Genomic DNA, 25798 nt, shown 5'->3' with positions numbered 1-25798 from the left:
GAACTACAAAAGTTGAAGAAACCACAACGGAGACTATTCCATCTACATCCACAAAGCCACCTAAAGAATTCACCACTGGCCCAACAACCACTTCTACCACCGTAAGTGTTGAAACCTCTACCTCAACACCACAGCCCACATCAACAGGTGAAGAAACAACAGGGCCAGTTGGCATTACTTCCAATCCCACGACTTCAACCACAACAACTGCAGAGGTAATTACACCTACCACAGGTGGAACTACAAAAGTTGAAGAAACCACAACGGAGACTATTCCATCAACATCCACAGTGCCACCTAAAGTTGTCACCTCTGGCCCAACAACCACTTCCACCACTGTAATTGTTGAAACGTCTACCTCAACATCACAGTCCACAATAACAGGTGAAGAAACAACAGGGCCAGTTGGCATTACATCCAGTCCAATGACTTCAACAACAACAACAAAGGCACCCACTACAAATGCAGAGGAAATTACACCTACCACAGGTGGAACTACAACAGTTGAAGAAACCACAACGGAGTCTATTCCATCTACATCCACAGTGCCACCTAAAGTTGTCACCTCTGGCCCAACAACCACTTCCACCACTGTAAGTGTTGAAACCTCTACCTCAACACCACAGCCCACATCAACAGGTGAAGAAACAACAGGGCCAGTTGGCATTACTTCCAATCCCACGACTTCAACCACAACAACTGCAGAGGTAATTACACCTACCACAGGTGGAACTACAAAAGTTGAAGAAACCACAACGGAGACTATTCCATCTACATCCACAGTGCCACCTAAAGTTGTCACCTCTGGCCCAACAACCACTTCCACCACTGTAAGTGTTGAAACCTCTACCTCAACACCACAGCCCACATCAACAGGTGAAGAAACAACAGGGCCAGTTGGCATTACTTCCAATCCCACGACTTCAACCACAACAACTGCAGAGGTAATTACACCTACCACAGGTGGAACTACAAAAGTTGAAGAAACCACAACGGAGACTATTCCATCTACATCCACAAAGCCACCTAAAGAATTCACCACTGGCCCAACAACCACTTCTACCACCGTAAGTGTTGAAACCTCTACCTCAACACCACAGCCCACATCAACAGGTGAAGAAACAACAGGGCCAGTTGGCATTACTTCCAATCCCACGACTTCAACCACAACAACTGCAGAGGTAATTACACCTACCACAGGTGGAACTACAAAAGTTGAAGAAACCACAACGGAGACTATTCCATCAACATCCACAGTGCCACCTAAAGTTGTCACCTCTGGCCCAACAACCACTTCCACCACTGTAATTGTTGAAACGTCTACCTCAACATCACAGTCCACAATAACAGGTGAAGAAACAACAGGGCCAGTTGGCATTACATCCAGTCCAATGACTTCAACAACAACAACAAAGGCACCCACTACAAATGCAGAGGAAATTACACCTACCACAGGTGGAACTACAACAGTTGAAGAAACCACAACGGAGTCTATTCCATCTACATCCACAACGCCACCTAAAGAATTCACCACTGGCCCAACAACCACTTCCACCACTGTAAGTGTTGAAACCTCTACCTCAACACCACAGTCCACATCAACAGGTGAAGAAACAACAGGGCCAGTTGGCATTACTTCCAATCCCACGACTTCAACCAAAACAACTGCAGAGGTAATTACACCTACCACAGGTGGAACTACAAAAGCTGAAGAAACCACAACGGAGACTATTCCATCTACATCCACAGTGCCACCTAAAGTTGTCACCTCTGGCCCAACAACCACTTCCACCACTGTAAGTGTTGAAACCTCTACCTCAACACCACAGCCCACATCAACAGGTGAAGAAACAACAGGGCCAGTTGGCATTACTTCCAATCCCACGACTTCAACGACAACAACTGCGGAGGTAATTACACCTACCACAGGAGGAACTACAACAGTTGAAGAAAGCACAACGGAGACTATTCCATCTACATCCACAACGCTACCTAAAGAATTCACCACTGGCCCAACAACCACTTCCACCACCGTAAGTGTTGAAACCTCTACCTCAACACCACAGCCCACATCAACAGGTGAAGAAACAACAGGGCCAGTTGGCATTACTTCCAATCCCACGACTTCAACCACAACAACTGCAGAGGTAATTACACCTACCACAGGTGGAACTACAAAAGTTGAAGAAACCACAACGGAGACTATTCCATCTACATCCACAAAGCCACCTAAAGAATTCACCACTGGCCCAACAACCACTTCCACCACCGTAAGTGTTGAAACCTCTACCTCAACACCACAGTCCACATCAACAGGTGAAGAAACAACAGGGCCAGTTGGCATTACTTCCAATCCCACGACTTCAACCACAACAACTGCGGAGGTAATTACACCTACCACAGGTGGAACTACAAAAGTTGAAGAAACCACAACGGAGACTATTCCATCTACATCCACAAAGCCACCTAAAGTTGTCACCACTGGCCCAACTACATCTTCTACAACTTATATACTTGTAACTTCAAGTTCAACATCACAGCCTTCAACAACAAGTACAGAAACAACAGAGCCAGTTGTCATCACAGGCACATTAACAACAACAACAACTCCTTCAGCATCGCCACAAGTGATTATTACACCTACATCACAAGCAGTCACCACCAGCCAGTGCATTTGCAATGTTAATGGGACACAGTATCTACCAGGTAACATGTTATAAATGTAATTCAGACAATCAAAATAAATGACATTTCACTAATCTTTCAATTAACTTTAATTTGCAAAACGAAATGTTCTAACACTTGCCTTTCTCAACAATCAGGGAACCTAGTGTATAATGTGACCGATGCTTCAGGGTGGTGCTTTACGGCTTACTGCAAAGCAACGTGCCAAGTTGAAGTGGAATCAAATCCATGTCCTTCTACACCACCCACTGTATCACCCACAACATCAGAAGAGACCACGACCACACCACCAACAACTCAATCCTCGCCAGACTGCACTAGCGTTCAGCCACCAAGAAAGGTCATTTTAAAAGGTTTTTAATAATAAAATGGGTGAATGGGTATATTTGTCTTTGTGGTATAGTGTTTGTATGTTCAACCCTGTGTGTGCATGTTTGAGTAATTGCTTTTCCTTATCAAATCAATGGCAGAATGGAGAATCTTGGCAGCTGAATAGCTGTACCACAGCAGTTTGCCAGGACGGCATTGTTGTCCAGCTACCAGTAAAATGCAATCCAGTGGAGCCACTACAGTGTGAGAATGGTCGTCCACCTGTCAAGGTCTATGATTCAACTGGATGCTGCTTTACATATGAATGTGAATGTAAGTGGCAACATACAACCCAACAATCTGAATTAAAATAATACATTATTGCTCATTTGTTTTCAATGTCCTCTGTCAATAGCTTTGATTATTATCAACTCATATTTTAACATGTTGCAGGTGTATGCAGTGGATGGGGTGGATCTCACTACATGACATTTGATGGAGTATATTACAATTTCCAGGAGAACTGCTCATACACCTTAGTGAAAGAAATCAACTTCAAATACAACCTTACCATTATTGTTGATAATCACTACTGTGGAAACGCCGACAGTGGATTCTGTCCTCAGTCCCTTATCATTCATTACAAATCCTATGAAGTGATTCTAACCCAGCAGAGATCTGGTGACACAACAGAAAATGTGGTAACTATTTAAAAATATATTTTTTTAAAATTAATATCCATCATTATTTAATGATGCTGCTGCTTTATCATGCTTTATTGAAATCCCATAAATGTAAATGAAAACCAAAAATGCGGTTAACATTGTCATGTTACTACTTTCAAGATAACACATGACTCAACCATCTAAATGTGTTTTCATTTCTACACAAATGCAGGTATATGTCAACAGTAAACGAATCTACCCAGCTTACAGAATGGGTGACATTGCTCTAACAAGTACTGGTGTGGAGGTCGTGCTGGAGATCACTGATCTTAAGGTTCAGGTGTCTTACAAGGGGTCATCATTTAGCATCAACCTTCCTTATTCCCTCTTCCAAAGCAGCACAGAGGGCCAGTGTGGTGAGTATTATTAAAGAGGGTCAATAAACATTTCACAGTTTCAAACCTTCAGTAGATGCTCCTATCTAGACCATCCTATAGAAATTGCATACAACAAGACAACTATGACTTGTCCTTGCTAACTAGGTTTTACCCTACTTAATATCCGTATTTTTCAAGGTACCTGTGACAATTCCCAGAAGAATGACTGCCAGTCACCTAATGGTCAGACACAACGCTGCTCAGTCGCAGCTAGCCAGTGGCTGATTCCAAACCAGGACTGTCCAACTCCTCCAACAGCACCACCCTCTACCACCACGGCAACCCCAAGCACATCCCCTACCCCCTGCAAGACAGTCATTTGTGAAATCATGAACAGCAAGTAAGCAACATATCAAACTAAGTTTGAAAAAGGGAACAAGCACACAATAGGAATGCCTAAATGACAATTCACTTCCTAATGTGTTTTATCAATTGTAATGTTAATTTACTTGTAATTACACCTGTTTTATCATAATACAGGTACCGTTCCATTGGCATTTCTAGTTTAAGGTTGCACTCCATGCATCTCTTTAAATCACTCTCTATGATATTTTATTTCAAAGGGTCTTTGAGGAATGCCATAAAGCGGTTTCTCCTGATGCCTTCATTCAGGCCTGTAGATCAGATGTCTGCAACAATGCTATTTCTAGCTGCTCTAGTCTGGAGGCGTATGCATCTGAATGTGCAAATAAAGGGATCTGCATTGACTGGAGGAAGTCCACAGATGGAGAATGTGGTGAGCTATGAATCCAAGCATAGTAGTTATGCCACAAATTTATAGGAAGCTACTTTTGTCTTAGGCAGCTACTTAAAAAACATTTTTTGATGGTGTTCAGCATAACTGTGATCCATTTTTGTCCTGCAGAGCATACATGCCCAGACACTAAGGTGTACATGCCATGTGGTCCAGCAGTTGAACCAACATGTAATACAAAGTAAGCTTTAGTCTGATTGGATGTTATATGAATTTCCTTAATTTGTAAATAAATTATCTCCTGCATAATCCCAAACCTCTTTTGTTTGCAGATATAATGAGAAGTATTTGAACAACCAAACCCAAATGACCAATAAGACGAAGGAGGGTTGCTTCTGTCCATCTAAAACCATCTTGTTCAGCACCTACTCTGATACTTGTGTGGTCTCCTGTGGTAAGAATGGGTTATGGGTCATTTTGCAGGTAGCTATCAATATGAAAATTAGACCTTTCTGTACTTTGAAACCTTAAATGAATCATAAATAATGGCTTACAGGCTTTATTTGTAATGGAACAGTTAACAAAATGTGTTGATGTTGAGGTGTGAAGAATGTGACGCCAACCATGTGAGACAAAACTTTTAAACACACCCTCTATTTATTTTTCAGGCTGCACTGGACCTGATGGCAACCCCAAAATGGTAAGAATTTCCTCCATCTAAATATTCTCCAGATATTCATTCTCACATAGACATATCATGAGATGCATTTCACGTGAGTCAGGGAAACGTACATACTTGGATGGATACTTTTCATTGACATAGTATAGGTCTTGGCCTCTTTATTCCTTCCAATGAACTGACCAGAAGAAAACGTTTAATCTCTGAATAACTACCTCCAACCCATTTCTTCTCACCTAATGATGGTTCATATTAACTGTAATGGTTAAATCCAGTTCATTGCAGAACAAAAACATTTGAGTTACTCTTTTCTGTTTCTGTATTGACCTGACATTACCCTGTTTTTCCATTAAGCCTGGTGATACATGGGAGAGTGGTTGCCAGCAGTGCACCTGTGACATGGACTCCATGATTGTCCAGTGCCAGCCTATCACCTGCCCCACACCAGCCACACCCATCTGCAATGAGACTGGATACAGACTGGTGAACAACGCAGAAGGCTGCTGCCAGAAATATACATGTGGTGAGTGATGGAGCAGACCCTTCAGTAAATCATTAGAAAGCCAACTCTTATTCATACAGTACTAGACCAAGATTATCTGATGTGTTCTGTAGGGTCATAGGGGTTATTTGACCCTCTATCGGCTTGTCTTTTAATCACTTCTCATTGGTTACCTCTGTAACAGAGTGCGATGCACTGCTTTGCCCCAAAGTCATGATGGACTGCCAACCAGGGTGGGAGGCAATTATAAGCACGTCCATCTCAAGTTGCTGTCCAGAGTATACCTGTGGTAAGGCCCCTTGATTTGCTTCATCAGTGGTTTAGTTAGTTCACTGACTTTGTAATTCCCAGGTATCACTAGTTTGAATTAAGTTTGTGTTAACTACTGTATGACATGAATCACTGGTATAACTGACTGATTTATTTTAAATGTGTGTCTGTTTAGTTCCTAAGGGTGTATGTGTCTACAATAACGTTGAGTACCAGGTAAGAATAAGTAATTTCAAATAAATTAATTGAAATTCAACAAGCTTCTGAAAGATTCACACACACATAGCTTATTTGCTGCCCTCGTGATTGGTCACATTCTAGTATAGAACTGCTCCCTTTGCACTCTGACCCTCCTCTATTCAAACAGTCTGTTATAGTGGATGATAACTTTTGTCTCTCTCTTTCACTCCAGCCTGGTGCTGAAATTCCTAAAGGAACATGCGAGAATTGCACCTGCAGCTCGATCATGGATCCTAGCACCAAGCTCAACAACATTATGTGCACAAATATCTCCTGCGACACTACATGTTCACAGGTACAAAGATTATCAATTAATTTACATATTTATAAGAAACTTGCAGTAGCCTACTCTGGAAGCTGCTGCATGCTTATATAATAAGTGAACAATGATTCAATGATGGCTCTCCATCCTTGTCTTAGGGCTTCCAGTATCAGGCCATACCTGATCAGTGTTGTGGGAAGTGTGTACAAACAAGCTGTGTGGTTACTATGCCAGATAAGACCAAACACACTATTCAGGTGAGTACGACAAGCGTGTGTATGAGGATGCATAATCTGTCTGCATGATCTGAAACATCATCTTCTCCTTTTGCGATAGGTGAACGACACGTGGTCACCACCTGGTGACAAATGTGTGAAGTACACATGTGAGAAACCTGGTGGCCAATATTTACCAGTGGAGGTGAAGACTGTGTGCCCTGCTTTCAGCCCAGAGAACTGTGTCCCAGTGAGTTTCTGTCCTATCTCACCTCCATCGTGGGGACAATCAACACTGCAGTTACACTGTTTTCCATTCTCACTCAGAATGTTACTATCATTCCTAGTGCTCTTGGGTCATAACGATCTCATAATCATCTATCCTATTTTTCACCCCAGGGCACAGAAAAGACAGACGCAAATGGATGCTGCAAGACTTGTAAGTAACACGTCCAGCCAAAGCATTCCTAATAGCCACCTATCTACTGGTTAATACTAGCATGCTATGTCACCTAAACAAAATCAACAGGAAACATTGTGTGACTACATACTGGCCAAAAATTTATATGTTGGCTGTTTCTGCTTCATCTGTGTCATACCAAACAATAGCCTAACTCTTGATGCATCTTCCCTGACCAGGCACAGAACGCAGCAATGTCTGTGAGATGAAGTACACCACCACTAGCATTGTCATCAGTGGCTGTGCGACCGCTGAGCCTGTGGAGATCAATTCCTGCTCAGGAAACTGTGGAACCTCTTCTATGTAAGTACTACAGATGCTGAATGCAGCACTAGTCAATGTCATGCAGGCCCCAGTTAGTGATAATCTATTCACTATCTAGTGTGCCCTTTATGAACTAGGAGACAATTTGACTTATTTAATGCTCCTGTGCTCATCTTGTCAAGACAGGCCAGGGAATTCAATCCCTCTTTTCAACTTGTTTTTGTGAATGTGCAGGTACTCAGCAGAGGCGAACACCATGATGCACTATTGCTCCTGCTGCCAAGAGGCGACCACTAGCCAGAAAGAGGTGGAGCTGATGTGCCCTGATGGGTCAAAGGTCAAGCACTCCTACATCCACGTTGAGTCGTGCGGATGCCATGTCACAGACTGTGATGCAGGCACAACCACCGCCACGGGGACAACGAGACAGCGCAGGAGGAGGCGCTAAACGTCTAGGGAGACAACATGCACACTGACATCGCAATTGTCATCATGACATCGAATGTTTTAGTCCAAATTTGTTTTCTTGTTACGTTTTAATTAAATCTGTCATGCCAGTGTATTTCTACAATCGGCAACACTTAGTGTTATGTTCTTATACCTTCATTGTGGAATTAATGTATTTTCTATGATAAATGTAGTGGAGAATCTCTTTTCTCATTTGTAGTGATTAATAAACAACAGCAACTTCAACATGTGCTTCTGCATGTTCCTTTTGCTCTTTGAGCAATTCTCAAATGGGGCTGGAGAAATGTAACCACTCTCAAATTCACAAACAGAGCTATGGATGTAAGGACCTACCATCCATGAGCTCAACATGATAATTTAAGGGACAGATTCAATCAGATCACTTTTTTGCCCACTATATGCATGTTTTAAAGGCAATGTTCCAGCGATTGCAGAGACCACATTAACGGTAAATGCAGCATATGTTTTGCTCAATCGAAAATTACCTTGATATATTAATTTCTCTGTAACACAGATCTTCCACAGTACGGATTGAATCTAGTCCTTAATCATGTTGAGTCTATACAGTGTTTATTTACAATTACATCATTTACAAACAAAGAAGTCAAACAAGCTTATATTTGGGATTCTGATGGGGTAGGACAGTTGAACTAAGCTCATGAGTCATTTTTAAGTTATATTCTTCAAAACTCAATGGGTATATTTCAATCAAGTCCAAAAATGGCATGGCAAACAAACCAGTAGGTTGAGAAATACACTTTAAGAGCAAACAAAACGCAGATAAAACATTTATTTCCATAATTTGTCTTGATTTGAATAAAGGAAAAATCTCAAATTTTAAATATAATTTAATGCCCATTCAAGCCAGATAACCAATTAAACAGCTGGAGCACGTAGCCTTGCCATTCCATTGTGATTAGTTTAAGATTGCTGAAAACAGGGAAAGAAAACACAAGCCTGGTCTACCCCACTCTTGATGGCTTTGGTCTTAATATGAGTAATGGTTCTGGTCACCTCTCTTGGCAAGGGCATCAAAGTCTAGTGTCATTTTTGACGTAGAGATCTTCAGAACAGCTGACAAGTAGTTGTTGCGACGAGGTCCCACGAGGGGGTCATGCCCAACAGGGGTGATTTCCAATTACAACTTAACACAGGAACCAGGGTCACCCTTCATGTCTTTGAGGGGTTTACCAGAGCTGGAATGTAGGTCCATAATATGGTGGGGCCATAAAGGCCACCAAGGACAATAGCTCATCTGTAACCCCTACCACCCCCCCCCCCCCTTCAAAACATCAGATTACCCTGTGATCTGCCTGGGTTGCTACACAAGAGGGGCGGGGGGGTGGGGTTGGGGGTGGTTATGTGAACACTTATGGGGAAATCTCAGTTTCATCGCATATGAACATTAAATGTGGTGCGTTCTTAGGACCAACAGAATGGTCCTATGTCACACTGTCCCGCCAGTAGAGCCCTGCTAGAGCTGCCACGGTCAACTGTAAGTGCTGTTATTGTGAGGTGGAAACGTCTAGGAGCAACAACGGCTCAGCCGCAAACTGCTAGGCCACACAAGCTCACAGAAAAGGGACCGCCGAGTGCTGAAGTGCATAAAAATCTTCCTTCCTCAGTTGCAACACTCACTACCGAGCTCCAAACAGCCTCGGGAAGCAACTGAAGCAAGCAGGTCACTGAGTTAAAAAGCATAAGTGGGGGTTTTCTTTTCATGTGATTTCTTTATTTCTTAAATGTGTCTTCTGTAATATGTGATGCCCCAGCTAGAGCATATATAAAAAGTGAAGTCCCACACTGGATATAGTAGGTGTGACAGGTTCTACCAAAGGGGTGTCTACACAGGCAACCATGTGGCATTTCCTGAGGTTAATGCCAGGCCTAGAATCAACGAGGGCTTCAAACAGTCAGTGGACGAAGAACACTTCCATAACCAGTCTCCTCTTTTGAATTCTAACATGGTAAGAGTCTTCCGTCATGACTACATGCATTTAGTTTGTTTGGTGCTCATGAGACACCCGTTGGATCTGTGGATGGGAAGTAGTGGTCCACTGCGTTGTCGTATTTCATCCTGTCAAGCTTTCTCTATCTCGGAAACGCTTGTAACTTTAAGGGAGTACATCCCTATGGAGTTTGCCAGAAAACCTTTTCCACTTTCTGACAGATTAAGATGGAAAGCGACAGAGCTGCATCACTTTTTATTCTGCACAGGTCCACTTGTTCTCAAGGATGAGTTGCAGTCTCCTGTGTATGACAACTTCATGCTCCTTTCTGTTGGTGTATATCTTTTAGCAAGTCCTGAGTATTGTTTTACAATGAATGACCTAGCCAACACATTGCTTGTCTCAATTGTTCAGCATTTTGGACAACTGTATGGTCAGGAGTCATCGTTTATAACATACATGGCTTAGTACATCTGAGCGAAGATATCAAAGTACATGGACATTTATATCTGATTTCAGGCTTTCCCTTTGAAAATGCATTCGAAAAACAAACAAAAAATGGTCCGAAGGCTACACGGTCCTTTAACTCAAGTGATCTGCTGACTATCAGAATTTGATAGGTTAAAGTCTAGTTATGATGTTAAAGAAGAGCAGCAAGAACTATCCTTGAGGAAGCCTGTGCCACAGTGTTTTGTTGGAGTAGTGGATCAGTCCAAGGAGCTGTTGATTGATGGATTAGCTGTCAGAACCTCAAAGAGAGATGACTGTATCAGAATTGATAAAGTTATTTCTGTCATGAATGTAATTTCTACAGAAGGCAAAGAGTACATTGTGGGGAAAGAATACAGACTGAAAGCACAATTTTTTGAGTATCCTCTTGACTCCAGGGAGTTAGAAATCTATGTGGGTTCTAACCTGTCCTCAAGAATTCAGTGCTTTCAGGTAAAACACCTGAAGAAATATGTGTGGTTGCCACCATATAACAGATATGTGGTTTTTCCTCTTTTGCACTCAGTCCTAGGACTGGAACTTGATTCAACCCCCTGATGATTCCCTGTAATATATTTTTTTGTAAGTATACCTACTTTAGCCCAGAAAAATGATGTTACTACTAACTTAGTTTATGGGTGCATGTGAGCATATTAAATTTGTATAGCCTGGAACACAGCAGGGGTGTGGTTGAAGCCAAAAGGCATGACCAGATGCCGGTTGTGTTGAAGACAGTTTTCCACTCGTCTCTTTCCTGTATTCGCACCAGGTGGTAGGTGTTCCGTAGGTTCAGCTTGGAGAACATGGTTTATCCCCTGAAGCGGCTCGAAGGCCGAGGAGATGAGAGGTAGAGGGTAGCAGTTCTGCACCATGATGTTGTTGAGACCTGGTCCTCGTCCTTGTCGTTAAGACCTTTGTCCTTCTTCTCCACAAAGAACAACCCTGCGCTGGCGGGGGAGGCAGAAGGACGGATTAACCCAGCAGCTAGGGAATCCTCAATGTAGGTCTCCATAGCCTTGGTCTCTGGACCCGACAAAGAGTACAGTTGTCCCCGGGACAGAGTGATGCCTGGGAGAAGATCAATCCCGCGGTCATATGGTCAGTGCGGCGTCAACGACAACAACGTACTCTGCTGGAATGGTGTAGAGGTCCGGGGCAGCTTCCGAGCATCCAGGAAGATGACACGGGGCAGGCTGCGCTGATTTCAGGCAATGGGTGTGGCAGAATAGGCTCCAGCCCATGATTGCACCGGCAGACCAGTCAGTGAGGGGATGGTGGTTGCTGGAGCCAGGAGACTTAATGAGCAGGAACTGGAATGTCTCGCTTTGTTTCCTGACACACGTAGGTTGATGGAGATGGTATTGTGGGTGGCCCTGCCAATAGAGTGCCCGTCAAATACTCTAACATCCATGGGAATGGAGAGGGGCTGGGTGGGGATATCCAGCTCGGAAGCCAGGGTAGCATCCATAAAGCTCTCATATGCCCCAGAGTTCATGAATACCAGGAGATATTTTGACTGGTTTCCCCACAGCAACATGGCATGAAAAAGAATGCGAGTAAGGGGAGAGGAAAGTTCTCGATATAGTCCACCAGAGTACTCGCTCCTACTGGTGAGCCTGGTCTTTTAGTGGACAGGTGGACACGAAATGACCAGTAGTCCCGCAATACAGGCAACTCTTAGTGTGAAGCCTGTATATCCATTCAGCTGGAGACAGCCTAGCTCTGCCAAGTTGATTGGGCTCAGGAAGAGGTGAATCGTCAGTCTTCAGAGGCTCTCATGAGAACTCGGTTAGTAGCCTCTGGTTTTCTCGGCAACAGAGCCGTCTGGGACTTCCGGGATATCGGATATCTCAGAGGCAAAGTGGAATCGACTCTCCTCTCCTTCCTTCGTTCCCGTAGTCGTCCATCGAGCCGAATGGTCATGGCGATGAGTGAGTCGAGATCCATCGGTTGTTCCCGGGCTGCAAGCTCTTCCTTAACTTTCTCCGATACTTCGTGTAGGAACGTGTAGGAATGTGTCGAACAGCGCTTCCAGGTTCCAAACACTCTCTGCTGCCAACGTGCAGAAATCCACCGCATAGAGTCTTGGCGTAGCTGGAGCAGCTTACGAGCAGCATCTCTCCCAGACAATGGAGAATCAAACACCTTCCGAACTTCCTCCGCGAGCTACTCCAGACTGAGTCAGGTGGTGGATTGTTGCTCCCACACCGCCGTGGCCCAGGCGAATGCCCTCCCGGACATCAGTGTAATGATGTACGCTATCCTTGAGCGGGCCAGGGGGATCGAAGAAGGCTGCAGCTCGAAAATGAGGGAGAACTGGGAGAAGAAAGCCCAGCAGTTTCCGAAAACTCCATTGTAGTGCTCCAGAGGAAGTAAGCGGGGTTCTTGGGACACTGGGGTGCCAGGGAGGCGGCGCTGCTAATAGCCAAGTTACTGAGGGGCTGGGAGGTTAACGTCGTGGTACTGCCTTTTAGACAAGCTGCGGAATTGCTCCAGCAATGTGTTCAATGCATGGTCATGGCGTTCGGCCAAGGTCTGGAACCCCTCCGACGACACAACAGTGGTAGGCCGGATCAACGACAATGAAGAGACAGCCTATAAGGAGGAGGTCAGAGACCTGGCCTTGTGGTGACAGGATAACAACATCTCCCTCAACGTGATCAAGACGAAGGAGATGATTGTGGACTACAGAAAAAAGAGGACCGAGCACGCCCCCATTCTCATCGACAGGGCTGTAGTGGAGCAGGTTAAGAGCTTCAAGTTCCTTGGTGTCCACATCACCAAACTAACTTGGTCCAAGCACACCAAGACAGTCGTGAAGAGGGCACAACAAAACCTATACCCCCTCAGGAGACTGAAAAGATTTGGCATGGGTCCTCAGATCCTCCAAAGGTTCTACAGCTGCATCATCGAGAGCATGATGGTTGCATAACTGCCTGGTATGGCAACTGCTCTTCCTCCGACCACAAGGCACTACAGAGGGTAGTGCGAACGGCCCAGTACATACATCACTGGGGCCAAGCTTCCTGCCATTCAGGACCTCTATACCAGGCATGTGTCAGAGGAAGGCCCTAAACATTGTCAAAGACTCCAGCCACCCTAGTCATAGACTGTTCTCTCTGCTACCGCACGGCAAGCATTAACGGAGCGCCAAGTCTAGGACCAACAGGCTTCTAAACAGCTCCAAGATTGAAGAAGAAACCTGCCAGACCTCACAATCTCACTAACTCTTCCACACATGGGGCGGCAGGGTAACCTAGTGGTTAGAGAGTTGGACTAGGAACCGAAAGGTTGCAAGTTCAAATCCCCGAGCTTACAAGGTACAATTCTGTCGTTCTGCCCCTGAACAGACAGTTAACCCACTGTTCCTAGGCCATCATTGAAAATAAGAATTTGTTCTTAACTGACTTGCCTAGTAAAATAATAATGTTACTTTAATGCAAATACCTGGGAGACCCATGAAATTATACAAGTGATGGCTCCATAAAATAAACTAAATGAAACATACAAAATATGACCATACATATTTGTGCGTGTCATATGCTTGGGTACCAGGTTGACATCTCTGATCTGCTTGCCTCAATAAATTAATGCTAGAACATTGGTAGCCAGGGTTAGATATTTGTATTTGTCTCTTAATAATTGCATAACTGTTTAAGTTCGACACGTATTCTCTTTTGTTTGCATGTGAGCATGTATGTTTTTGTCTGTCCTGTCAATGTTGCGTGATCACAAATGCCTCAGCACGCATAGAAGGTTACTTTGCCTGCTTGCAAATGTGTGCTAAAAGTGGGGATGTTTCATAGTATTTCTGATTATGTTATCTACCCACCACCAATGAACCACTTTTTTGTTTTTTACAAAGAACCATAGAGCCACCACTGCAATACAGGCCTAAACTCAGGAAAAAGTGCTATCTAAAACCTAAAAGGATTCTTCCGCTGCAACCATAGGAGAACCCTTTTTGGTTACAGGTATAGCCCCTTCTGTGCCTACAGTAGGTAGAACCCTTTTGGGTTCCATTCCACAGCAGGTTCTACATGGAACCAAAAATATTTTTACCTGGAACTTCTACCTGGTGACAGCCAAATAAACCCATTGGTACCCCTTTTTCAAAGAGTGTACTCAACAAATTCAACCTGTTAAGTTTACACCATTTCATTCTGTACTCAAACATATTCCTGGTATTCAAGATAACATGCAACATAGCACCACAGTCTTTGAAGGTGTTTGTCAACCTCTTCTCAGACTTGCAGTGTTCCAAGAACCTCCACCAGGGGTGACTGTAGACTGTAGTTTCCTAAAACTAATAAAAATAAGACACAAGAGGGCACCCCATACTAATTTTAAACCCCAAGGGGTCTTTATTTTCATACTGCACGCTCTCACTCCCATCACTATCTCCTTTGACATCTTCCATTTATGACATTCCAAATCAAATCAAATTGTATTAGTCACATGCGCCGAATACAACAGGTGTGGGTAGACCTTACAGTGAAATGCTTACTTACGAGCCCCTAACCGACAGTGCACTTTCAAAAAACATGAATAAGAATAAGAGATAAAAGTAACAAGTAATTAAAGAGCAGCAGTAAAAAATAACAATATATACAGGGGAGTGCCCGTACAGAATAAATGTGCTGGGGCACCGGTTAGTTGAGGTAGTATGTACATGTAGGTAGAGTTAATTAAAGTGGCTATGCATAGACGACAACAGAGAGTGGAGAGGGGAGGAAGGGGAGGGGGACAATGCGAGTAGTCTGGGTAGCCATTTGACTAGATGTTCAGGAGTCTTATGGCTTGGAGGTAGAAGCTGTTTAGAAGCCTCTTGGACCTAGACTTGGCACTCTGGTACCGCTTGCCGTGTGGTAGCAGAGAAAACATTCTATGACTAGGGTGGCTGGCGATGGCGCCGGAGCAGAATGCAGACGTTTTATGTGTCCCCAACCAATTGTGTTTTTTTGTTTGTTTATCTGCGTTGTTTGTAACTTATTTTTTTACTATTTTTGTACATAATGTTGCCGCTACCATCTCTTATGACCGAAAATAACTTCTCAACATCAGGACTGCGATTACTCACCACGGACTAGCAGAACATTTCAACATTGAGGGGCACATCACACTCATGTATTTTCTTAGAACTCCATCCATCCATACACACACACACACACACACACACACACACACACACACACACACACACACACACACACACACACACACACACACACACACACACACACACACACACTAATGTAGCATCTTGTTTACATTTCTCACATTGTAGGCATCCAGCTGAGGCCTTGGATGGATCATGTTGCAATTAGATGGGCCCAGGGGTATGTATATACAATCCTTTTCAGTGTGGTGGCAAATTAGTTGAACAGGAGAAGAGGATGTGGTTGTTTGTGGAGGGAGAACAGTGTGAGTGGTAGGTAGAACAGCTGAAGTGATGCTGATTGGTTGCTCTGGCTCATCACTTCTTGACTAAAAGAAAGATAGATTTGGAAATGTGTTGACATTGCCGTAGTTCAACAGCTGAAAAGCCTTTATTAACATATTCCCAAAGATAGCAAGACATTCAGTATTCACTGAATGAAGTAGCCTACCCATCCTCATTTACAATTTAATTAATCAATTAAATACATTATACTAGCACATACATACATGTATACAGTGGGGCAAAAAAGTATTTAGTCAGCCACCAATTGTGCAAGTTCTCCCACTTAAAAAGATGAGAGAGGCCTGTAATTTTCATCATAGGTACACTTATATCATGACAGACAAAATGAGAAAAAAAAATCCAGAAAATCCATTGTAGGATTTTTAATGAATTTATTGGCAAATTATGGTGGAAAATAAGTATTTGATCAATAACAAAAGTTTATCTCAATACTTTGTCATATACCCTTTGTTGGTGATGACAGAGGTCAAACGTTGTATTTTGGCCCATTCCTCCATGCAGATCTCCTCTAGAGCAGTGATGTTTTGGGGCTGTTGCTGGGCAACACAGACTTTCAACTCCCTCCAAAGATTTTCTATGGGGTTGAGATCTGGAGACTGGCTAGGCCACTCTAGGACCTTGAAATGCTTCTTACAAAGCCACTCCTTCATTGCCCGGGCGGTGTGTTTGGGATCAGTGTCATGCTGAAAGACCCAGCCACGTTTCATCTTCAATGACCTTGCTGATGGAAGGAGGTTTTCACTCAAAATCTCACGATAAATGGCCTCATTCATTCTTTCCTTTACACGGATCAGTCGTCCTGGTCCCTTTGCAGGAAAACAGCCCCAAAGCATGATGTTTCCACCCCCATGCTTCACAGTAGGTATGGTGTTCTTTGGATACAACTCAGCATTCTTTGTCCTCCAAACACGACGAGTTGAGTTTTTACAAAAAAGTTATATTTTGGTTTCATCTGACCATATGACATTCTCCCAAGCAAACTTCAGACGGGCCTGAACATGTACTGGCTTAAGCAGGGGGACACGTCTGGCACTGCAGGATTTGAGTCCCTGGCGGCGTAGTGTGTTACTGACGGTAGGCTTTGTTTCTTTGGTCCCAGCTCTCTGCAGGTCATTCACTAGGTCCCCCTGTGTGTTTCTGGAATTCTTGCTCACCGTTCTTGTGATCATTTTGACCCCACGAGGTGAGATCTTGCGTGGAGTCCCAGATCGAGGGAGATTATCATTGGTCTTGTATGTCTTCCATTTCCCAATAATTGCTCCCACAGTTGATTTCTTCAAATCAAGCTGCTTACCTATTGCAGCTTCAGTCTTCCCAGCCTGGTGCAGGTCTACAATTTTGTTTCTGGTGTCCTTAGATAGCTCTTTGGTCTTGGCCATAGTGGAGTTTGGAGTGTGACTGTTTGAGGTTGTGGACAGCTGTCTTTTATACTGATAACAAGTTCAAACAGGTGCCATTAATACAGGTAACGAGTGGAGGACAGAGGAGCCTCTTAAAGAAGAAGTTACAGGTCTATGAGAGCCAGAAATCTTGCTTGTTTGTAGGTACCAAATACTTATTTTCCACCATAATTTTCAAATAAATTCATTACAAATCCTACAATGTGATTTTCTGGATTTTCTTTCTAATTTTGTCTGTCATAGTTGAAGTGTACCTATGATGCAAATTACATCCCTCTCTCATCTTTTTAAGTGGGAGAACTTGCACAATTGGTGGCTGTCTCAATACTTTTTTGCCCCACTGTACATATATAGCACACACTATTGTAGAACAGGCTACTGCTGTATCCACACTATATTAGGATACCGTTATGATTTCATTTTCAGGCATGATTTTAGGTATTTGATCGAAGTTGTATGTTATACCTAATTTCCCTTCTTCAGTGAAAAGTAGTTTTGCATCCCCCATTCAATTCAGTTTAAATGTGAATGTGTAGGCCTAGTGACAGTGGAAAAATAAACCCACAGCTCCAGCACACAATGGCATGTAGGGGTAGTGTTTTATAATGTAAAATATGTATGCTTCCCATAGCACCACGTGTGTATATTTTAATTTACAATTGAATTCATCCATTAAATAAATAATACTAGCACATCAAATTATGTTATTATTGTACACTAGACTACTCCCCTATCGACACAGTAAATCAACTCGTTTTCAACAAAAAGTAATTATTTTCAAATAAATCAAATTTGTCTTGTCAACACAGGCCTAAATATTTCCTAATGATGTCACAACTTAAATATAGCCTACTTACTCTTCAGTTGGATCAAGGACATCTTGGTCATTATTTTCATGGTCTCTAAGGAAACTATCTGGGGTAGACTCTCTCGAAAAGTGTGTCTGCCGCTTGTAAAAAACAAACAACTGAACTTCTGTGTCGCTGCCGAGCTCTCAAATACCGTGCCAATCTCTTACTCTATGAACGGTCACTGCTCTCCAGACGTCCCTACCCTGAACCCTAAACTATAACCCTTAGCTAACACTAAACTCAACTCTTACCTTAACCATTTTACATTTCTACTTGATTGAGGTCCTGATATCCCAAGAATTCCAAATAGCATGGACCCTCTGGGAAAGCCTATTAACTCCTCTATTCAACTGAAAACTATGGACACAACTCTTATTGGTTGTCTGAAGTAGGCTACTTACTGGAACTGGTAACAACACAGTCTGTTATTGGCTAACAACATTTAGATCTGAATACAGCAAGATAATACCATCCCATGAGGTGTTGAGGGAAAGACAGATTACCTATAGATTGGACATACTATTTTCTAGGAATTTAGCGATAACCCGGAAATACACAGCCGTAGACTACACTACAGCTCAAGGTGGCTACTGTGGAATTTTGGCTTTCTAACATTCATGGTTGAGATTGAATTAATATAAATATAAATTATGCATTTTATGACTTTCAGTAACACACAGGTGTCACGCAGACATTAGTAAGGCATTGGTATGATGACATGTTAGTTACACGTTCAATGGTAGGCGACAGCCACACGGTTAAAACTTAATGCATGCTCTTCAACCGATCGCTGCCCGCACCTGCCCTCCCGTCCAGCATCAGTACTCTGGACGGTTCTGACATAGAATATGTGGACTACAAATACCTGGGTGTCTGGTTAGACTGTAAACTCTCCTTCCAGACTCACATTAAGCATCTCCAATCCAAAATTAAATCTATAATTGGCTTCCTATTTCGCAACAAAGCATACTTCACTCATACTGCCAAACAAACCCTCTTAAAACTGACTATCCTGCCGATCCTTGACTTCGGCGTTGTCATTTACAAAATAGCCTCCAACACTCTACTCAGCAAATAGGATGCAGTCTATCACAGTGCCATCTATTTTGTCACCAAAGCCCCATATACTACCCAACACTGCGACCTGTATGCTCTCGTTGGCTGGCCCTCGCCAAACCCACTGGCTCCAGGTCCTCTACACTGTTCAAAAAAATAAAGGGAACACTTAAACAACACAATGTAACTCCAAGTCAATCACACTTCTGTGAAATCAAACTGTCCACTTAGGAAGCAAGACTGATTGACAATAAATTTCACATGCTGTTGTGCAAATGGAATAGACAACAGGTGGAAATTATAGGCAATTAGCAAGACACCCCCAATAAAGGAGTGGTTCTGCAGGTGGTGACCACAGACCACTTCTCAGTTCCTATGCTTCCTGGCTGATGTTTTGGTCACTTTTGAAAGCTGGCGGTGCTTTCACTCTAGTGGTAGCATGAGACGGAGTCTACAACCCACACGAAGTGGCTCAGGTAGTGCAGCTCATCCAGGATGGCACATCAATGCGAGCTGTGGCAAGAAGGTTTGCTGTGTCTGTCAGCGTAGTGTCCAGAGCATGGAGGCGCTACCAGGAGACAGGCCAGTACATCGGGAGACGTGGAGGAGGCCGTAGGAGGGCAACAACCCAGCAGCAGGACCGCTACCTCTGCCTAGTGGTCGCAGTTTAAATGAGAACTTATTCTCAACTAGCCTACCTGGTTAAATAAAGGTGAAATAAAAACAAAAAATGATGTTGCCTAGGTTTGTTAACATGCAGGTATCACGCAGACGTTAGTTAGGCATTGGTATCGTCATGTGAGTCAGACTTTCAATGGTAGGTGATAGCCATATGGTGGTACTGTGGCCTAGGCTGAATTTAGACCTTTAGACCTTTATCACCCCCCATAGGTACTCGCTAAGCAAGCAGCTGACTGCCCTCCTGAAGCATCTTACCAGTCAGTGCCACGCAAAAAATGATCTATTCGCTGGTGTGAGTCCACTTTAGGCTGAGGAGTAAGTTTGTACTACATGTGCTACATGTGCTACAAAGTCGATAACGTCATTTGGTTTCTCCTCCCCGTAAAATGTTGTGGGTAACAATGCAACGCATCAGATTAGGGAAGACCGAGTTGGTTGGGTCATGGGGTGAGGGAAATCAAATGAGTTGGTTCTGAGGCTGTTGGAACCAACTCGGATGGTTGTTGTTTTTATTTAAATTGAGCTTTCACGTCACCTCATAGTCATAGCACAGCACATACAGTAATACTCTGTGTGTATATACTCCATATAAATTATAGTCTCTCTGTGGATACATCACCACTTTCTATCAACAGTTAAGAGCAACCTGGAGATCATCTAGACTAGCCTTATTATCACTCACATGGAGAGAAAGAGAGAGAGAGGGTAAGAGAGAGTATGAATGAGAAAGTGGTGCCTGTGCCATAAGACCGCCTCCTCCACTTAATATTCTTTATTCCGTTAATGGAGCCTGCCTCAGTAATTGATGGCCTGTTTGTGGGTGGATGTTGACTTTGTCGTAACCCGGCACAGGGGAGGGATGGGTATAGAAACGTACATAGTTTCTTATGCTGGTGTAATCACTTCAATTAATCATAGTTAAACATTTTAAAAGCTCCAATCTGCATGAAAATTTGATTTCTCGCTGTGGGTTCACATTTTATTGGTATTCACGCTTTTATTGGTATTCTGCTGAAGGTGTACTCTGAGCTACATGTGGAACTACACTTCCACTTTATAACCAGTAGGTGGAGCTATGAGTCACTAGAAATCCAGAGATTTCTATATTTTTATCTGTTAAGTGCCTTTTCCACTGAGAGTTGAGTAGAACCAGTGTAGCAAAAGTGTTTGTGTGTGTGTGTGTGTTTGTGTGTGTACTCTGCTTTAGAACAAGTGTGAGCATGCAGTGCAACAGGGATTCTCTTCAAGTGTGTGTTCAGTACAGAACAGGTAAACAAATCAATCCTGGACAGGAAGCGGGCGTGATTGTCCCCTACTGTACCTCCTCCAATCTCTCTGTAGTCTCTGTAATCTGCACAGTTCCATAGTAAGGTCCCTTCATCAGTGTTATGCACATATTTAGGCTTTAGGCTTTAGGCTTTAGCTCTCTGATTAACTCCGTGAGATTATGGTATATCTGTTATATTTAAGTGACACAAGGCCATGTGTCTATGCCTTTATACTGTGAGACAATGATTATGTTGACATCTGCGGAGCCACACCTAATGTCGTAGAAAATCGGTTCAAATATGACACTTGCAAGAATCTGTGAAATCAATATAGGCTTTTAATATAACGTAAAGCAAGCCGGAGTGGTCCGCGGAACACACACCTTTTTCAGAGCACTGGCTCTGATTTATACACATACAACATATGAGTCCATCCCACATGCAAATGAAGTTACTTTCCTCAGTCCATCTGCCACCATTATATCCCAAATCTGTGTGCATCCTGCTTGTTCAGCTGTCCTAGGCGCCTATGTGTCGCCTTCTCTTCATGTGGTTATTTACGATCAGCAGACTATGTGTCTCCATCTTTAGTGTGTCCAGTTGCCCTAGGCGCCTATGTGTCGCCTTCTCTCATGGCCTTACTCTGGCCTCCTGTCCTATACAATAGACAATGCATTTTACCAGAATGGCAAATGCACTCTATAAGTGTATCTCTCTCTTGTGTTACAGTATTATGTTCCTCCATATATGTACATCATTCTCCCATACTAACCAATCATAGACACGCCCAACAACACACACGCACACACACACACACACACACACACACACACACACACACACACACACACACACTAGTGTTCAACCAGGGGGTAAATGCTCAGCTGAAGAGGTCTGATGGCCCCTCCAAGGTGTCTCTCATCAGTCTGGGTAAATCCAGGGGCAGGAGATGGAGAGAGGGAAGAGAGAGAGCAAGGGGGGTAAAAGGCAATGGATGGATGGATGGAAATATGGAGTGAGTGTAATCAAACCATAGGGAGAAGGTCAATGGAGGAAAGCCCACTCACTGCATCCCAATCTCTCCCTCACCTTCTCTCTCTCTACCCCTTCGAGAGTCATTAGAAAACAGTATTACTAGACCTAGAAATCATTCCTTTGCTCACAAGCCATTGTCCTCATAATGATGTCTACCAGGGTAAACTATAGGAAAGTACATTTCTTCAGCACTTGGAGAAGGGTGGAAAAGGGTCACTGCAGATGAAACGGAGGAAGAGGAACACAGAGAAGAGTGGGATAGGGAGAGGGATGCACATACACACACACACACACACACACTGCTCTCACACACACACACAGAGCCAAGTGTTGCCCTGTCCTCGGTAATCTTATTCCAGCTCAGCTAGAATCAGACTGGGGGAAATCATAGCGAGAGTGAAAGGAAGAATAAGGTTGCCTTTTTACTGTATTTTAAAGGTCAGAAAAGAGGATATTACCTTCTGATTCAAATCTTTAGAAAATTGGGCTGGAGATTGTGAGTGTATTCTGAAGGCAGAGTGGAGTGAAGAGAGAGATGAGTGATTTAGACCAGCAAGCCCATTAATAAGTGAAATATGGCAGAGAAATTGAGACACAAGATGGAAGCCACAAATTCTAACCAAATAAAAAAGGTGAATGGTCATGACAACACAGGGACGGTTGTGATTCACTGCTGTTTTAATGAGGCTGTTGTTTGAGACCGCTCCAAAAGATAGGGCTCCAGAAAGATGACCTTCTCTCCTCTATTGTACTCTCTTTTCCTCCCTTATACTTCTCAACATCCCTTCCCAAGACATATTTTCTCATTCAGTTTATTTTACTATTCTCTCTCTGTCCCTTCACTCTCTCTGCCCCCTCTCCCTCTTTCTCTCTCTCTCCTTCCTTCCTTCCTTCCTTCCTTCCTTCCTTCCTTCCTTCCTTCCTTCCTTCCTTCCTCTGTTCCAATCTTTTTGAACCCAGGCCCAGGCTGTCACCCAGCAGTTTGTGGGTATCTGTTTTGCAGAGTTATTTTAGGATGCGCTCCTGTATCTGTCGTACATTGAGCAGTAACAGGTTGCATTGAGGCAGAAAGAGAGAGGATAACTCAGCCTCATCCCACATTGCAAGATGGAAAGAAACATTTATCATCCTCTACATGTGTGCTTGTGAGTGAACATGTCCTATTTCTCTGCTCTCAAAATACACTACATGACCATAAGTATATGGACACCTGCTCGTCGAACATCTCTTTCCAAAATCATGGGCATTAGTATGGAGTTGGTCCCCCCCTTTGCTGCTATAACAGCTTCCACTCTTCTAGGAAGGCTTTCCACTAGATATTGGAACATTGAACATTACCTGACTTTGCATGGGGACATTGTCATGCTGAAACAGGAAAGGGCCTTCCCCAAACTGTTGCCACAAAGTTGGAAACAGAATAATCTGGAATGTCATTGGAACTAAGGGGCCTAGCCCAAACCATGCAAAACAGCCCCAGACCATCCTCCTCCACCAAACTTTTCCGCTAAACCCACATTCGTCCGTCGGACTGTCAGATGGTGAAACGTGATTCATCACTCTAGAGAACGCGTTTCCACTGCTCCAGAGTCCACTGGCGGTGAGCTTTACATCACTCCAGCCGACGCTTGGCATTGCACATGGTAATCTTAGGCTTGTGTGTGGCTGCTCGGCCATTTGCTACATTGGTTCTTTGATGAATAGTTTTGAGTCTTCAGGTAGATTGTGGTACAGTACAATAAATTATGTCACCACAAGGGGACGTTAGAACGCTGATTATGCTTTTGGGTTCAGTGTAAAGCGTTGGCACCCAGGCGCTAATGGTTTTCTCTCCTAACTGAAGGAATGACGTGAATTGATGAACGTGTGATAGAAACCACATAGAAACTGACAATTGTGCACTTGAATTCACGATTGAATGTGAATTAACGGAATGATGAGGATGAAAAAGAGGGTGATTGAATTTAGAACAATAGCGGAAGAATTGACCTTCCTCTGTCCTGTGTGCACACCTGGAAAAAGACATCTCTTTTTTTGTTTCTACTTTGTCAGAAGAAGCTGTATCTGAACTGTGGTCTATTACTTGCTATAACTGTTGTTACTCTGAAATGTTTAATGTTTAATGTAATTCTAAGAGAAATTAAGATGTTCTGTTATATTCTTAAAATATATGGGTTGACAGAATATACGCAAATGATGTCTGCTAAATTAACAAGTAGCCTTGGCAACTGAGCACAGATAAATAAATAAAAAAGGTTTGTTTATTTATTACATTTACATGTGGAATATCACCAATTATACAACGGGTGGGTTTAATGCTGATTGGTTAAAAGCACATTCCAGCCGGTGTCTGTTCCACAAGTAACCACCGGATAAATCTATGACATTAAAATGCCTATTTACTCTGTTCCATCTGACTGCGCAATGTCATCAGCCAAGCCAGGCAATTTATAAACTTGATCGCCACTATAAAAATTATATAGGCATTGCCCAACGTTTCTTTTAGAGGAACATGTCATTTTCAACAGCTGAGATTTGTATAAACATTGCTGAATGTCTATATTGTTTTAATATTCAGCTGTTTAATATTCATATCTCCAGCTGTTTATAGTGGCGATCCAGCTATAGTAATGAACGTGTAGGGTTCGGGAGTCGGGATGAGACAGGCAGGCAGGCAGGCAGGCAGCGTTTCTTAGCCAGTCGGAAATAATGAATCACCTGGCATCATTGTTATGTGTATACTGTAATGAAACAGCAGGGAGCAGGTCTCGAACCCTCGACGTTCTAGCCCGAGGTCCGGCGCGCTATCGACTGTGCCGCGCTTATAAACCCAGGGTCGTTACACTACTCCCTCCTTTCAACGAGCGCGTCCTCGCGCTAGCTTGCGACTCTACATTTTACAGGAACGCGCTCACCGGCCAAGCACACGCACTGTCGTGGATGCAAATTTAACCGGTGCTGTAACGCTGCGTTGTGTGTGGTTGATTGAGACTATAGACGTGGACTTTGGAGATCAGGTAGTTTTAATCAAGCAGAACTCACTCTCTGCATCCTGCATCTGCATCCAAAAGGAAATAAAACATTTGTAGAGCACATATGTTCTGAGAATCGTCGCCTCTTTCTCTCAGTGCATCAAAATTATTTTCGAATACAAAAATTAATACAGTCTCGCGTCCTCGCGCTAGTTTGCGACTCTACATTTTACAGGAACGCGCTCACCGGCCAAGCACACGCACTGTCGTGGATGTCAAATCCGACCAATTCCGACACCAATCTAATCTAATCTAATCTACCAATGTAGTCTCGAACCCTCGACCTTCTAGTCCGAGGTCCGGCGCGCTATCGACTGTTTCACAAAAGCATGCTCGTGCGGCAGAGTCGATTTCCGCGTTTATAAACCCAGGGTCGTTACAATACGTACAAAGAAATGTCAATAGCTTGCAAGCAAGGGATAAGAA

General features: G+C 43.4%; 1 protein-coding gene across 1 annotated transcript; it reads left to right on the top strand.

The window, feature by feature from the left end:
• The first annotated feature begins 1391 nt into the window (after nt 1-1391).
• Nucleotides 1392-8375, top strand: LOC118965040 (intestinal mucin-like protein). The gene is made up of 20 exons (XM_036981779.1): nt 1392-1455; nt 2335-2706; nt 2823-3025; nt 3156-3327; nt 3448-3695; nt 3892-4075; nt 4235-4436; nt 4660-4832; nt 4962-5031; nt 5123-5244; nt 5459-5490; nt 5824-5992; nt 6156-6260; nt 6417-6457; nt 6654-6776; nt 6902-7000; nt 7080-7208; nt 7358-7397; nt 7598-7721; nt 7917-8375. The coding sequence occupies exons 1-20, from the start codon at nt 1392-1394 to the stop codon at nt 8128-8130; spliced, it is 2886 nt and encodes a 961-aa protein (XP_036837674.1). The 3' UTR covers nt 8131-8375.
• The last annotated feature ends 17423 nt before the right edge of the window (nt 8376-25798 follow it).

Source organism: Oncorhynchus mykiss, chromosome 6, assembly GCF_013265735.2.
Source record: "Oncorhynchus mykiss isolate Arlee chromosome 6, USDA_OmykA_1.1, whole genome shotgun sequence".
NCBI lineage: Eukaryota > Metazoa > Chordata > Actinopteri > Salmoniformes > Salmonidae > Oncorhynchus > Oncorhynchus mykiss.
This window is presented reverse-complemented; position numbering and strand designations above follow the sequence as displayed.